General features: G+C 39.7%; 1 protein-coding gene across 2 annotated transcripts in view; it reads left to right on the top strand.

Moving 5' to 3' along the window:
• The window catches only part of ncoa1 (nuclear receptor coactivator 1), a 49,195-nt gene extending 44,075 nt beyond the window's left edge, over positions 1–5,120 (top strand). The window contains exons 18-21 of one of the 2 annotated variants that reach the window (XM_085770689.1): positions 556–991; positions 2,018–2,186; positions 2,276–2,465; positions 3,259–5,120. In XM_085770689.1, coding sequence (XP_085626815.1) covers positions 556–991; positions 2,018–2,186; positions 2,276–2,465; positions 3,259–3,489 — 1,026 coding nt within the window. In that variant the 3' untranslated portion in view covers positions 3,490–5,120. Of the gene's footprint in view, positions 1–552; positions 992–2,017; positions 2,187–2,275; positions 2,466–3,258 lie in introns of both variants that reach the window. The other variant, XM_085770692.1, reaches the window with a different exon arrangement.
• Positions 5,121–14,463: the final 9,343 nt, after the last annotated feature.

The following is a 14,463-nucleotide window of genomic DNA, read 5'->3' as shown; positions in this document are numbered from 1 at the left end:
TTGAGGCTGTTCCATAGTTTCACACCACATACAGACACTTAAAAACTTTTCGCTGTAGTTCTTACTTTTGCTTTCATGAAGTAAAACGTAAAGTTATCACTGTACAGTAGGAGACAAAAACAGAAAAGGAAAGAAAAATAAAACAATACATGATAGCAATCATGTATTAAGGCTTGTTCGGTAACCTTTTCATTTACAGGCTGCTTATTACGTGATAATGCCATGAAATAACAAGTAATGCGTCATTATGTCTAGAAAATAGCCGAGAAATAACAGTCAATTTTATAGAAATGTCGAGAAATATAGCCAAGAAATAACGATTGATTGTGTAGAAATAGCCCAGAAATATTGGTCAATTGCAAGGATGGACTTGGTGGAGAAAAAGTTTGAAAAAATTCTAGGCTATTTGTTGACATTACGTAATAAGCAGCCTGTAAATTAAAGGGGTACCGCTTGTTCTTAATTGTTAAATTGGTCCACCAGATCATTTAAGGTCTGAATTTCCTCCTGCAACCAGCTGCATTGTGGGTAATGTCGCTCCGTCTCTCCCAGCAGCCTCCACTGAATGCCCAGATGTTGGCCCAGCGTCAGCGGGAGCTCTACAGCATCCAGCACCGGCAGCGCCAGCTTTTCCAGCAGAAGGTGATGCTGATGAGACAGAACTTGGCGGGAACTCCGACCGGCGCCGTCGGGCCCATCGGCACTGCCAGGGTCCCCAAAGGCCCCGCCCCCACGCCTCAACAACCGCCGCCGCCACCGCCGCAGCAGTTCAACTTCCCGTCAGGGTACAACCCGCTCACGGGAAACCCCCCTACCTCACCGAGTCACTTCAGCCCCATGGCCGCCGCCGCCGCCCTGGACAACAAGCTGTCTGCCAGGGTTGCTCTGGGCAACCAGACGCTGATGGGCAGCGGCGGCGTGCAGGGCCAGTTCAGCGGCACCGTCAACTCCGCGTTGCAGCAGGGCCTGTTTCAGCAGTTTGGAGGGTCTGGTGAGTTCAAGGACGCCAACACTGGGATAAAATGCATTTAATAATAAATTAATAAATCTTTTTCTGGAGCATTTTTACTGAATTGCTTGAAGCCTTCTTCACACCCCCAATTGCAACCACGTAATTTAAAGGAGAACTATGCAAGTCCGGTCCCTTCTCCTCTGTGTTGCTAACCCTCCTCTCAGCCATGTACAGTTGTTTTTAACGAAGCCGTCGAGAAATCAATCCATGAAGCAGTAGAAAATGTTATTTATCGTATGTGACCCGAAAGTTTCCCAAAGTTTCATAGTCCAGATGATTGAGAAAAGGCATGTAAAAGACGAGCACAGCATGAAATAACTTCTGAACTGTTTATGATAGAGACGAGCTGTAAACTGTATCTGAATCGTGAGATTCTCCGCTTTTCGAGCTTCCTTGAACGGTGCCTCTATGGCAACAAGGGACCGTATAGGGTTCATGTAATCACGAGGTACGGGAACAGACGCCAGAGTCCGCTGGCCTTTAAACCAGAGATGTTCTATATTGTTTAAACGCAATGTTCTCAGGTTTTCAATAGGAAAAAGAGAGTGGAAGACCATAATTCAAATGGCAATATCTTGAAAACCATCCAATGTATGACTTTAACTAGGCTATCATTTTAAAGCATATCTTCTCAAATACTCAGTTTTTAAATCTGGGTCACTGTGACTCATCTTGCTGGATCAGGTCACATATATGTTGTTACAATGTGTATATTGGTGTAGTCTTATCTGTCATAAACAAGAGATTACGGACTTGTATCATCAGAACAGACATGTCCTGTGATTTTCAGCCTCCACTTCATATTTAATAGTCTACTAGTCATACCCAACGTTGAACAAGCGTTGCATGTTCCTGCGGTCTGGAGGCGTAAGAAAAAGGGGCTTAGACTTTTTAACTGTGTGTTTTCCAAAATGACGCCTGCTCGAACCGTTTCTCCAGGATCTCCTACCACTTAATTTTAAAAATCGTCTAAACTTCCTTCTCTTACTTGTTTTTTTTCCAAAGCTATGGTCCAGCAGGATCCCTCTTTCCCTCCTGAGATGAGCCCGACCAGCCCGTTGTTGTCACCTCAGAACTCAACCTCCCAGAGTCCTCTGCTTCAGCAAGCTCCGCCCCCTGGCTACCAGTCACCAGACATGAAGAGCTGGCAACAGACAGGGATGGTCAGCAACAGGTCAGGAAGCAACAACATGCAGCTTTTTATAATGCAAACAGGCATGTGTGATCGTGTGTTTGATTCCCTCTCCTCCTCCTCCTCTGCAGCCTGTTCAGTCAGTCGGGACAGAGCGCAGGGCAGCCGTTCGGCCAGCAGGGCGTCTACAACAACATGAGCATCACCGTCTCCATGGCCGGAGGCTCGGGCGGCGTCGGCTCGTTACCTCCCATGGGGCAGCCCGTTGTTATGAGCAACAGTAACCTCAGCAACGTCGGTTCAGTGTGCAGCGACCAGCAGGTTAGTGGACCGGCAGGTTTTTTGTCTTTTCTTCATCCATCCATCAGTTTAACCCACGTGCACAGACTACACACCCAACCTACAGCTTCTAACCCTGGTCCACAGTATTTTAGACATGCTTTACTCAGTTTTTTGTGTTTTCTGTGCATTAAAATCAACTTTGCATTTGTAAAGTTGGTCTACATTTACATAATTAAATTGACGAATCTGCATAACTCAATATAATGGTTCAATTTGGACAGTATGTCTCTGAATTGTCTTAATTGTGATGTTTCCCAATGTGCCACAACTCCCCTTGAGCACCGCATCCTGTTTCTATTAGCTTTTTGTTTTGTTTTTGTCTTTCTTTTTTATTATTATTTTAAAGGGATACTTCACCCAAAATCGATAATTCACCAATTTTCTACTCACCGTCTTTTATTATTGATTTTGCGTGAAGTCTCCCTTTAAATTTGTTTTAATGTGCATGGTTTAAAACCAGCAGATGAAGATCTCACTACTTTAAAAAAGGGTTAGCCAGCCTGTTGCAGTTTTATTTTTTTAGTACTGTCCACTTTGATTTTTTTTATATTATTTTATATCTTTGTTTATCTTCCCTGAGTTCATCTTGGCTCAGTTTATCTTATCTTTCTTCAAGTTATTTTAGTTTATCTCAGTTTAGATTGAACTTATCTTAGCGTTTGTCTTATCTGATCTCAGTATCTGTTTCTCCTCGACATCTTGAGCCGTCGGTCAGTATCAGAAACTCATCCCGTGCTCTTTGCCTCCGTGGCTGCTGCCGGTGTTTGTGCAGGTGCAGCAGGTTCAGGTGTTTGCGGACGTCCAGTGCACAGTGAACCTGGTTGGCAGCGACTCCTACCTGAACCAGGGCTCCATCGGCGCCGCAGCAGCAGCCGCCGCCGCCGCAGCCGCCGCCTCCTCCTCCTCCTCCTCCTCCTCCCAGAAGGGCCCCGGAGCGCCGGGAGGCTCCCAGAACAACCAGGCCCAGCAGAAGAGCCTCCTGCAGCAGCTGCTCACCGAGTGACACCTCCCTCCCCTTCTTTCAGCTCTCCTGCTCCCTCTACTTCTCACTTAAACCCATTGCTGTCTCTGTCTCACCTTTCGGACGGACGGACGGACGGACGGACGGATGGATGGATGGATAAATAAAGAAGGTTGGATGTGTGGACGGCCGCCACGGTGGGAGTTACGCAGCCGAATCAACTTCTGTGCAAAGAGCAAGGGAAGGAAGGGAGGGGAAAGGAAAGGAAAGGAAAGGAGGGGAGGGGGGGTTTGGATTGGTTTGGATGGATTCGGGGCCGGTTGTTTTAACCGCCCAGTACTTTTAAAAGAAAAAAGACTAAAAGTCAGAAGGAGCAGCAGTGTATTTAAACCTGCCTGTCTAATCTGTCTGACAACCTGTCTGTCTGCCTCAGCCTATTAAAGGCAGTGTTGTCTTGCTGCTCATTCCTTGGTGACCTACTTCCTGCTTCCTGACCCAAGAAAACAACTGCGACATCATTGTAGATTTGCCAAGTTGTCGTCACTGTCAAATCAGGGCCGGCCTCCTCTTTTTTTTAATTTTTTTTTTATTTTTTATTTTGTTTTGTTTCGTTTCGTTTCTGACCGGACGGTTTCTGTCGCAGCAGCAGCAGCAGCAGCACCAGTGCATCTTGGGAGTACGAGTTTTTGGCGGCGTACAGCTGTGCTCGGCGTTTTTTTTGTTCTGTTTTGTTTTGTTTTTGTGTGGGAGTATCCTGCACAGCAGCACCTCTGGCTTTTTTTTTATTTTATTTTATTTCATTTTTTATTTTGTTTTAGTTTGTTTTAGTTTTTCTCTACCTGTCTCTCAGCGATGTGGGAATGTTTAAGGTTTCAGACCTCTGTGGCATTGTGGGATAGAAGCTCAGTATCAGCTGGTTCTGTGACTGTCTCTCTCTATCAGCTACAGTGCCTGGTGGAAGTGTGAGTTTTTCCCAAAGCTCTGCTTCTTCTTCTTCTTCTTCTTCTTCTTCTTCTTCTACTTCTACTACATATTATTCTATTACGTCTTCTGTTTTTTATTTTTATTATTTTTCTTGGAGTTGAATTGTCTTTTGTTTCAACAAAAAAAAAAAAATCTTCTGCTCTCACCGTCATCATCGACATCATCAACATCATCATCATCTTCATGATCATCAGAACAAGCTTTGACAACAGCCAGAACGGATGGACGGATGGACGTATGGACAGAGGGACGGACGGATTGATGGATGGATGGATGGATGGATGGATGGATGGATGGGTGGGAGACAGATGGGATGCTGCTCAGTTTGGAACTTACGTGTCTTTCTCCCCTGGGAGGAGGTTTTTATTTTTTATTATTTTCAAAGTATATATATATATATATATATATATATATAAAAAAGAGACTGTTATGATTATTTAACTGTCTGTCCGTCACATTTTGCCCCTCACCTCCGCAGCTGTGAATACAGAGCCCTGTTGGGGCTCTTTCTCTCTCTTTCTTTTTCTCTCTCTCTCTCTCTCTCTCTCTGTGTATCTCTCATGCTATCTCTCGGCCTATCAGTGTTGTTTGCCATGTGCACCATGCAGGCGGGTTAGTAGTATTTGTACAGTACAGAAGGACAAAGACTTGGGGATGAGCTCACCCTTCTCTTGTAACTGCTTTCCTTTTTTTTTTTAAAAAAACAAACAGATAAAAGTGTAATGAATTAATTAATGAATCGATGACTCAGAACAGCAAAACGATGTATAAATGGGATTGGATCCAGGGTTTTTTTTTAGTTACATTTTTTTAAAACAACAGAGAAAAGAACTCTTAATAATCCTGTTTTTGAGATTATTAATATTATTATTATTATTATTCTTATGGGTGATGATGATTTTTCTGGCATCAGGATGTTGTAAAACACCGAGGAGGAAGTTTCGTTCCATCTTTGCTAAATGTGAAAAAAGAAATTTGAAGCGACTGAGTTTTAAATATTATCGAGATCTCGAGGGAGGGGGTGAATGATGAAGAGGAGGAGGAAGAGGAAGAGGAGGGGGTGCTGGGTTTGATTGCTTTGCTTTCTCCTCTTTTTTTTTTTTATTCTAACGTATGAACAGAAGCTTTTTTCAGACAGTTCATGTGTTTTGTAAAGAAAAGAGAAAAAGAAGAGAGAGAGGAAAAGAGCATAACAATACCTCAAACTGCATTTCCTGTTCTTGTTGCCGAGGTTACGTGCACATGTAGCCATTTGCGCTTTTGGGATATTGTTTTCTATACATAAAGACATTTTTAAAGTAAGTGTAGAAGTTTCCTAACGACAAAGACGTGACGGATCGTTAATTTAAAGCTGTCATGAAATTGAAAACAGGAAGTCGCAAAAAAAAAAAAATCTTTTATTTTTTAAACTATAATCAGTGTTGTTCCCTTCTTTTTTTTTTATATATTTTGGATTCAACTCTCTTCTCCCTCCACCTCTGGTTCCCTCATGAAGACTTCACTCCACACACACACACACACACACACACACACACTACTGTTGCTCAGTCAGACACTGTGTCTCTCAGCGATAACAGACCTCTGTTCACCACCAGAAAAGAAAAGAAAAGAAAAGAGAAAAAGAAGAAGTAAAGATTATGCTATCACAGGACGGATTTGATCAGGGAGGATCCAGTGATTTGTTCCGACCACCAGGTGAATCTGAATCTGCCTCGTCTCCTCTCTGACTCCAGCACAAACCCAGATGTTCCCTGATGAAACCGGTCCCGTGTCAGTCCTTTATCTCTTTAGTTGTTTTCTTCTTTTTCTTTTTCTGTGGAGAAGTTTTTGTTCTTTTCTTCATCTTTTCCAACATACATGTACAACTCAAACCTCACACCTCAGATTTTATTTCAGACGATCGATCCATCAGCCAGCCCCTCCCTCTCCGATTGACTCCCTCACAACACGATGCTCCGTCAGTGGAATAATAATAATAATAATAATGATAATGATAATAATAATAATAATACTACGAGGGCTTTCCTGTGTACTGTTTTCCTCCAGAGATGCTTCACCATAGCAACGTCAGCCGGATAAAGAGGGATACGTTACGTTACGACGTATGCGAGGTCGACATTCCACCCAACCCACTCCTCCAGAGTCGTACGATGCGACTGCCACTTTGTGCACAGCTGGATTTATTTATTAAGTGCAGATGTGCTCATCATCATCATCATCCTCATCATCATTATTATTATCGTCATCAATGTCACTTTGTACCCAAACAGTTGCCCAGGAACAGTCGTCACTCTTCCTTCATTTAACTTCAGTTTCAATCCTAAAACTTCTTCGTTGTTTGTTTGTTTTTTATTATTTCTTCTGTTTTTCCTCCGTGTGTGTGTGTGCGTGCGTGTGTGTGTGTGTGTGTGTGTGCGTGCGTGTGTGTGTGTGTGTGTGTGTGTGTATATATTTATTATAAAAGCATGTGGATAAATCATCAGTAGGCCTTTTTCAATGAGCACCTTTTTTTTTATTACCTCATGAGCTTTTTTTTTTTTTTAATCCTTTTTGATCATGTTTTCACACTGTGAGCAGCTTGTTCGGGTGGTCGCCATGTTTTTTATTTTATTTTTATTTTATTTTTTATTATTATTTCTTTGGATCAGCTGTAAGGCTCAAACAGACCTCGTCAGTGTATTTTTCCTGCGACGCTATAACGTTGAAGACAAAAAAAACAAGAAATCATGTCAATCTCTTCTGCTTTACCTCACCTCTACCTGCGTGATGCTGTCTGTGTAGCGTTGTTACATACATGGTTTTATTTTGTTTTTTATATATACATATATATATATTTTGCTGGCTATCATGTTGCTCCGTAAAAAACGATTGATCGACAGTTTCCTCTTTGACCTCCTCCACGACCTTCAAAGTAACAAGTCAGCTACGTCTACCTCCACCCTGGTTAGCTCAGTAAGACAGAACACAGTGCAGCAGCAGCAGCACAGTAAATACGACTGGTGCAGTTTACTATTTAAAAACAGTTTGTTTGTTTGTTTGTTTGTTTGTTTGTTTGTCTGTTTGTATGTTTTTCCTTCAGTTCTTAGACACGGTTTCCATTCCTCGTCTATGGAGGTACATTTGTACCACATTTGTGTCTTTATTTTTCAACCAAAAGAAAAGTTGATTTAAACAAAAAAACATTTTTCAATCAAAACAAATTTCACTTCAATCAAAAAAACCTTTTCAATCAAAAAAAAAAAAGGATTTGAATGCAAAAACATATTTGAGACCCATAAAATTGCATTTGAGCCCTTTTTTTCTTTGATTGAAAAGGTTTTTTTGATTGAAAAATAAAGAAAACCTTTTCAATCAAAGAAAAAAAGTGCTCGAATGCAATTTTTTGGGTCTCAAATATTTTTTTTGCATTCAAACCCTTTTTTTCTTTGATTGAAATGTTTTTGCTTTTGATTGAGGTGAAGTTTGTTTTGATTGAAAATATCGTTTTTGTTTAAATTAACTTTTCTTTTGATTGAATAATAAAGACACAAATGTACCTCCATAAACGTCTCGTACACATTTCAGGAGTAGTAAGGTGAGCGGGTTAAGGAAGGGCGAGCTGTGACGCCTTATGTACGCCTGCACTTATATACATATACTATAAATATATATATACACATATATATTTTTGTTTTTGTCCATTTTGCACTTGGAAAGAAAGAGAAGCACTTCAGTCAGGGATGCGCAGATGACGGTCAGTAACCGGACTTGGTTTATGTTTCACACACACACACACACACACACACAGAAGTTGGATCTGACCCCAGTCTCACAGTGTGACGGTCCTGTGCCACTGTTTGGTCGTTTGGTGTAAACTACTCAAAAGCTGCACAAAGTGGGAAGAATGTATTTTTATTTTTTTTGTTTTGGAAGGTTTTATTTTCTTTTTTCTCTCTTCTTTTTCTTCTTCTTGTTAATCTGCTCTGATGATTTCACACATACAGTATTGATAACCCCTCCTCCTCCTCCTCCTCCTCCCTTCCTTCCTTCCCTTCCCTCCTTTCTGGAATAGGCATTCCTATGGAAATGGTTTTTCCTCTATACAACCCTGTTAAAGTGCAGAAACTCAACGGCGGCAACTGTCAGCTTAATCCTGCAACGACAAAAACAACTACAACAACAACCATGCCAAATACAACCAATGCATATGTTATCTTTTTTCTTTTTTTTCTTTTTTTTAATGCAACAGCCATTCAATGGAACCGACAGTCCCTCCCTTTCTCACTACAATTAACAGGTACAAAGGTTTAGGTTCTTTTTTTATAACATTTGGTTTCAAGATGTTAACATTAATGTATATAACAGAGAAATGTGAATATGTATTTGTTCAGAATCAACGGGAAAAAAAAAACAACGTAGTGCTCCGAGTTTGTGGTAAATAACTACTCGCCTCCGTCATGTTTTTATTTTATGTTTTTGATTTTCTACTTTTTTTATTTTTCTGATGATGTACGTATGTATGTATGTATATGACTATCAGTGAGTGCGTATGTATGTGTGTAAGTGATTAATACTGTATATCTGGTGTTCTCTAAGATGGAAAAGTGGAAGATGTCCTGGTTTGATTCTTTTCTTCTTTTTACTCTTTAGACCCTGCACAGTACCTGTGGGTGTTTTCAGATATAACTATGCCAGAGAATGGTTTTAGCGACTGCTGAATGTGATTTTACTGAGAGAGAAGCAGTGTGGACTGGCTTTTTTTTGTACGGGTTAATTTAAAAACAAAACAAAACGATAAAAAAAAACGAACTTTAAAAAAAAAAAAAAGGCCATATTATTTAATTTTTCTCTGTTGTCAAAAAAAAAGAAAAAAAAGTTTAAACAGATCTGGGAGAGTGGAGCCTTGGTTTTATGGAGAAGCATTGCCTGCCTGGTCGTTTTTGTTGTATATGAGTGGGAATTTTTTATTTTTTATTTTATTTTTATTTTCTAACTGTCTGACTGATGTAGCCTTTTTTTCTTGCATTTGTCAATAGTAAAAAAAAAATGACCAAAGCTTCAAGATGTTTGATGGATATCATATGCAAAACCTCATCATCACTGGACAAGACATAATGTAGCGGCCCTTTTTATTTTTTTATTCTTAGTATTATTCATTTGGACTCCTTTTCCTTCTCCGTCGTTAACGCACGCTCGTCCTTCCTCGCTCGTTGCTTTCTTACGCACCATCCTGTCCTTTAAAGTGGCCTATCAGCAACTAAATCCAACGTGATGTCCCAAAGTTAGTATGTAGGTCAGAGACTTTAGAGAAGGTCTTCTTCTTATTATTCTTTTTTCTGTTTTAGTTTTTCTATATTTTGGAGCCTGAAGTGCTATCATTCGTTTACAGGAAAGAAAGAAAGAAAGAAAGAAAGAAAGAAAGAAAGAAAGAAAGAAAGAAAGAAAACATTGCAACCGTTTAGCTATGCACCTTACTGAAAAACAAGCATTTCCTTCCTCACGTTGACTTGGGTATGTAGTAGGATTAACACTGGAGCAATTCTGAATCATTCATTTAGTCCGCCCCGCCCCTCCCTCAGTGAATTTAGTTGATATCTGATGACCTTTCTCATCTTATAATCTCATTCTTGGAAGAAAAGAAACAAAAAAACAAACATTTGTTTTTGTTTTTTTCCCCATTAACTAAATACTTTATACCAAACTTGAGGTGCCTCGTGTATATACTTTCTGCAGTGAAGATTGCTCCTTTGCTGTTTAACAGTAATAACCTTGTTAACCAGGGTTTTTTTTAAAACCTTTTTTCACCTTTATAAAAAAAAAAATAATAATAATATTAATAAAGTTTACTGTATTTTAAAATGACTTTTTTACACACGTAGAAGATTAATCAGATTTATTCCAGGAATTTGCAAATACAATCTAATTTTGCACTTTATATCGGATTTAACTCGGAGTGAAAAGGCCATCAGAACCTGTCTCAATCAGATCAGAGACAGAAGAAGAAGAAGTTGTTAACGTCCCCTGAATGTACCGAGAAAATGTTATAGTTTTAGTAGTTAAATTTGAAAAAAAAAATGAAACGAATTGCTCAGGTTCTTAATGAAGAACTCGACCGTAGTGGATAGACCCATTATCCAAACGACGACAAAGAAAATTGTACACACCTTCTTTACCTTCTTTGTAAATGTAGGTTTCTCTCTTTCTCAGTGTCTTTTCTGTCTTACGCCAACCGATCCTCAGTATGAATACTATGCCAATCTTCTTCAGGTGACGTCCCCTGCCCCTCCTCCTCCTCCTCCTCTGCGAACTGTTAAAAAAAACAAAACGACAACCTCTCCTCCTCTAGCTTGAATCTCAGAACATTCCTGCTCACAACAAACACACTTTCAGCAACCGTCAACAACACTTTGCTCCGTAGCTGCTGCCACCGGCGTTTCACTTTCCCCTCTCTCCTGCAGCTTTGTGCAACGTGTTTTTCCTTAAACCAAGGTGGACACTCACTCGCTTTAGTTTTTTTATTAGTACAAGTCAAAAGTCTGGTTGTGTGAGACTTAACCTCTTGCTATCTAGCAACAATTGTGCACTGACATGAACAACAACACACTTCACTGTGTTGTTCGTCTTCTGTTGTTCTGCTCGTCTTGTCACACACACTCTTGTAGGATATTTAGCCGTGTGCTGACTGATTACCAGGATCGGGCCAAAGCCCGGTCGGTGCAGGATCGGGCACATCATGTCGTGTGTCGCTAATCATGTTTTGGTGTCAGGGAAATCCATCGCAAAAAAAACAAAACAAACTTATTATAACTCTTGTATTATTTCCACAAAGTGAAGCAAGATACAGTTTGTTGAGTGAAATACGATCAAGTATTGTGATTTGTCATCGGTCCAAAAATGGTATTTGTGCGCCGCTCATAAGACTCATAATAACACCCACTCATTCCTAATGCAGGTGTTCAAACCTCTGCTCTGTGTCAAAGCCACCACAGCGTCACCATTTACAGTTGTCAAGTATTGTTAAGTGTTGCCTTATCGGGACTGAGGTTGGATAACATGGTTCAGAGATCTTTTTTTTTTAAATAAGAAGGCTTATTGTTATTATTATTATTAACTCACCACTTTTGTGTTGTCCTTTTTTTGGGGAGGGTGGGGGTGTTGATAATGCTTTCTCTGCAGAATTTGAAAAAGACAAAAAAAAAAAAAAAAAGGCCAAGGTTCCACTTTCTCCCTTGTACAAATTAATATAAATAAATATATATATAAATATATATTATACATTTTACCCATTTTTTTTTGGTCCAGTTTTGTATATTACACTCATGTAAAGTTTGTTTTTAACGAGGCATCGGAGCAGCTATTACAAGACAATATGAGTGACAATGTTCATCTGGGAGAATTTTATGCATGTTATATTTTCTCTTTCTCTCTCTCTCTCTCTATCTCTCTATCTCTCTCTTCTCTTTTAATACCCACCCCACCCCCAACTCCCCCCTGTTCAGGTGTGTAACGTGAATTATAAAGAAATCTACCTTTTCTTTGGAATGTTGTAGACAATCAGTCTCAGGCCGGGTCCAGTCGCTGCAGGGAGTGAGAGCCCTGTAGGCTGATGTAAGACAAACAAAACTCTTTTTTTGTTTGTTTGTTTGACAATTTAAGATTTAAAAACTTAAAAAAAAAAAAAAAAATCCTTAAAAAAAAAAAACTCTCTTTATTTGCATCTACTGGAAGTCTAAATTTGGAGGTTTTTTGTTCATTCATATGTTCGTGGCTGCTCAAGTTTACACACACACACTTCTCTACTACACTCAAAACACAAACACCTCGTGCATTTGATCCCTCTGCTTTTTTTTTTTTTTTTTCCAAGGTGAGGATGCCAACCTTGAGGAAATGATGCTTTGACTAACAAATCTATAACATCTATGAATGTGGGAATGCAACACATTGCAATAAAAGCACCATTTGAAATGCAGCATGTCGTCCCTGTATCTTCTTCTTCTTCGTTGTCAACAGGTTTGCAGATGATGATGTTACTTATTTTAACATCCAACTCTCTCTATTTTAAAATTCATGGGAAAGTCAGATTAAGAATTAGAATAGAATTAATGAGAATAAAAACACATGACTTTAAGAATCTGTAGAATAAAAAGTTTGTACAATGTGACACAAAAGCAACATTGAAATCAGAAGGAATTGTCATTTCTTTTTAAGATTTCAAACAATCATCTTTTCAAAACAAAAGAAAAATTGACTAAAAAGAGCTAATTCAAAAGAAACAAGCGCTTCATTGAACCTTAATTAAAGAAAAAACACTTTCTCTTCAGTATAGCAGAGTTATACATACATTTCCAAAATATAGTCCTACGATTATTAATAATAACAATACTCATGTTAATTACAGATACTGTAAAATCATCCACCTCTGAAGCCAAACAGGCTCAGCAGAAAGAGGAAACAATAAGATCAGAGCGTAAAAAGCAATAAAAAAAGTTATAGTTTAACACTGATAACTCTTAGTGTACCGGTAACTATAAACTTAGTAGTAAACTAAATTACTTGACATGCTACAGCATGCGTTTGCACCGGGAAGTCCACCATATTTATTTTAAATTTATTGTAAATAGGCTTCTTGTACATAATCTGCATCCTGTAAATAAAAATGTTCTAAACAAAATAAAAAATTCCTTTTGCAGCTCCTAATCATGTATAGTAAAATTAGAGTCAACACACAACCATGGATTATTGACTATAGTTGGTGAGATTAGATCGAGAAAAAAAAATACTTACTACCTTTTTTAAAAAAAGAATTCTTTACTGAATGTATGAGGTTACTGAAGTCGTTGCAGTTTCAAATCTTTTAGTAAATATTTTTTAATTAAAAATTGGCATTAGAAATTAACATTTTAAAGCAGAAGTAAGCGATCCGGTCGTTTTGGCTAATGCTGCGTTCCAGGTAGGCTTTTGAAACTGTAAATTACAGCTTCAAGTCACAACTTACGACTTTGTAGCGTTCCAGGCAACCCACTCGTGTTTTTCCGACCTGTTTTACCTGTGAAAGTCACTATAACGGCCACTCGTAACTTCTGACCCGTGAACTCGTACCAGATCGAACTGGTACGACTTCACAGGTCGGAAAAACACGAGTTACAGGCTGCCTTGAACGCACCATAACGTCTTGTCAGCCGATGGAGTTAGCAGCCCCCGCCCTCGTCATGGATCTATTGGTCCTCGTCCCTACGTCACCACATTCAGGCGCATCCCTTGGCTGCACACACAGCCCTTCATGCCGTTCTCTCTCCTCATTGGATAAAACTTGTAGGATACAAGAAAAGTTTTCTCCTCGGCTCAGAGCAGAGCAGAATGACTCACAGACCCCTGTTTTCTGGTCCAAACACTCTATGTAAGTGATTGCTGTCGGAAGATATAACTATTTAAGACTTATATTAAAGCAGATATCAGTGGAATGTTTTTGTTAATATAAGTCCTAAATAGTCCTATTTTCCGTCAGCAATCACTTACATGAAGTATTTCAGCCTAAACACGAGTCTCTCCGTCACTCTGCTCTGCTGTAACCCGAGGAGAAAATTTTCCTTGTGGGATACAAGTGTTATCCAATGAGGGGAGAGAACGGCATGAAGGGCTGTGTGTGCAGCCAAGGGATGCGCGTGAATGTGGTGACGTAGCACGAGGACCAATTGATGCCTGACAAGGGCGGGGGCTGCTAACTCATGGTGCGTTCAAGGAAACTCGTACTTTGTGTTTTTCCTTCCTGTGAAGTCATACCAGTTCGATCTGGTACGAGTTCACGGGTCGGAAGTTACGAGTGGCCGTTATAGGGAACTTTCACAGACAACAGGACGGTAAAAACACGAGCTACGGGTTACCTGGAACGCTACCAAGTCGTAGTTGTGACTTGAAGCTGTAACTTACGGTTTCAAAAGCCTGCCTTGAACACAGCATTAGCCGAAACGGCCGTGCCGATGATATCTGCTTTAACACAAAAATATCACTTACTTCTGCTTTAAAGAAAAGATTGGTGTCTGTGAAATTCTACAA

This window comes from Trachurus japonicus, chromosome 24 (genome assembly GCF_045865225.1).
Source record: "Trachurus japonicus isolate A0001 chromosome 24, Traja_1.0".
Taxonomy (NCBI): Eukaryota; Metazoa; Chordata; class Actinopteri; order Carangiformes; family Carangidae; genus Trachurus; species Trachurus japonicus.
Note: the sequence above shows the minus strand (reverse complement) of the source record. Positions and strands in the feature narration are given on the sequence as shown.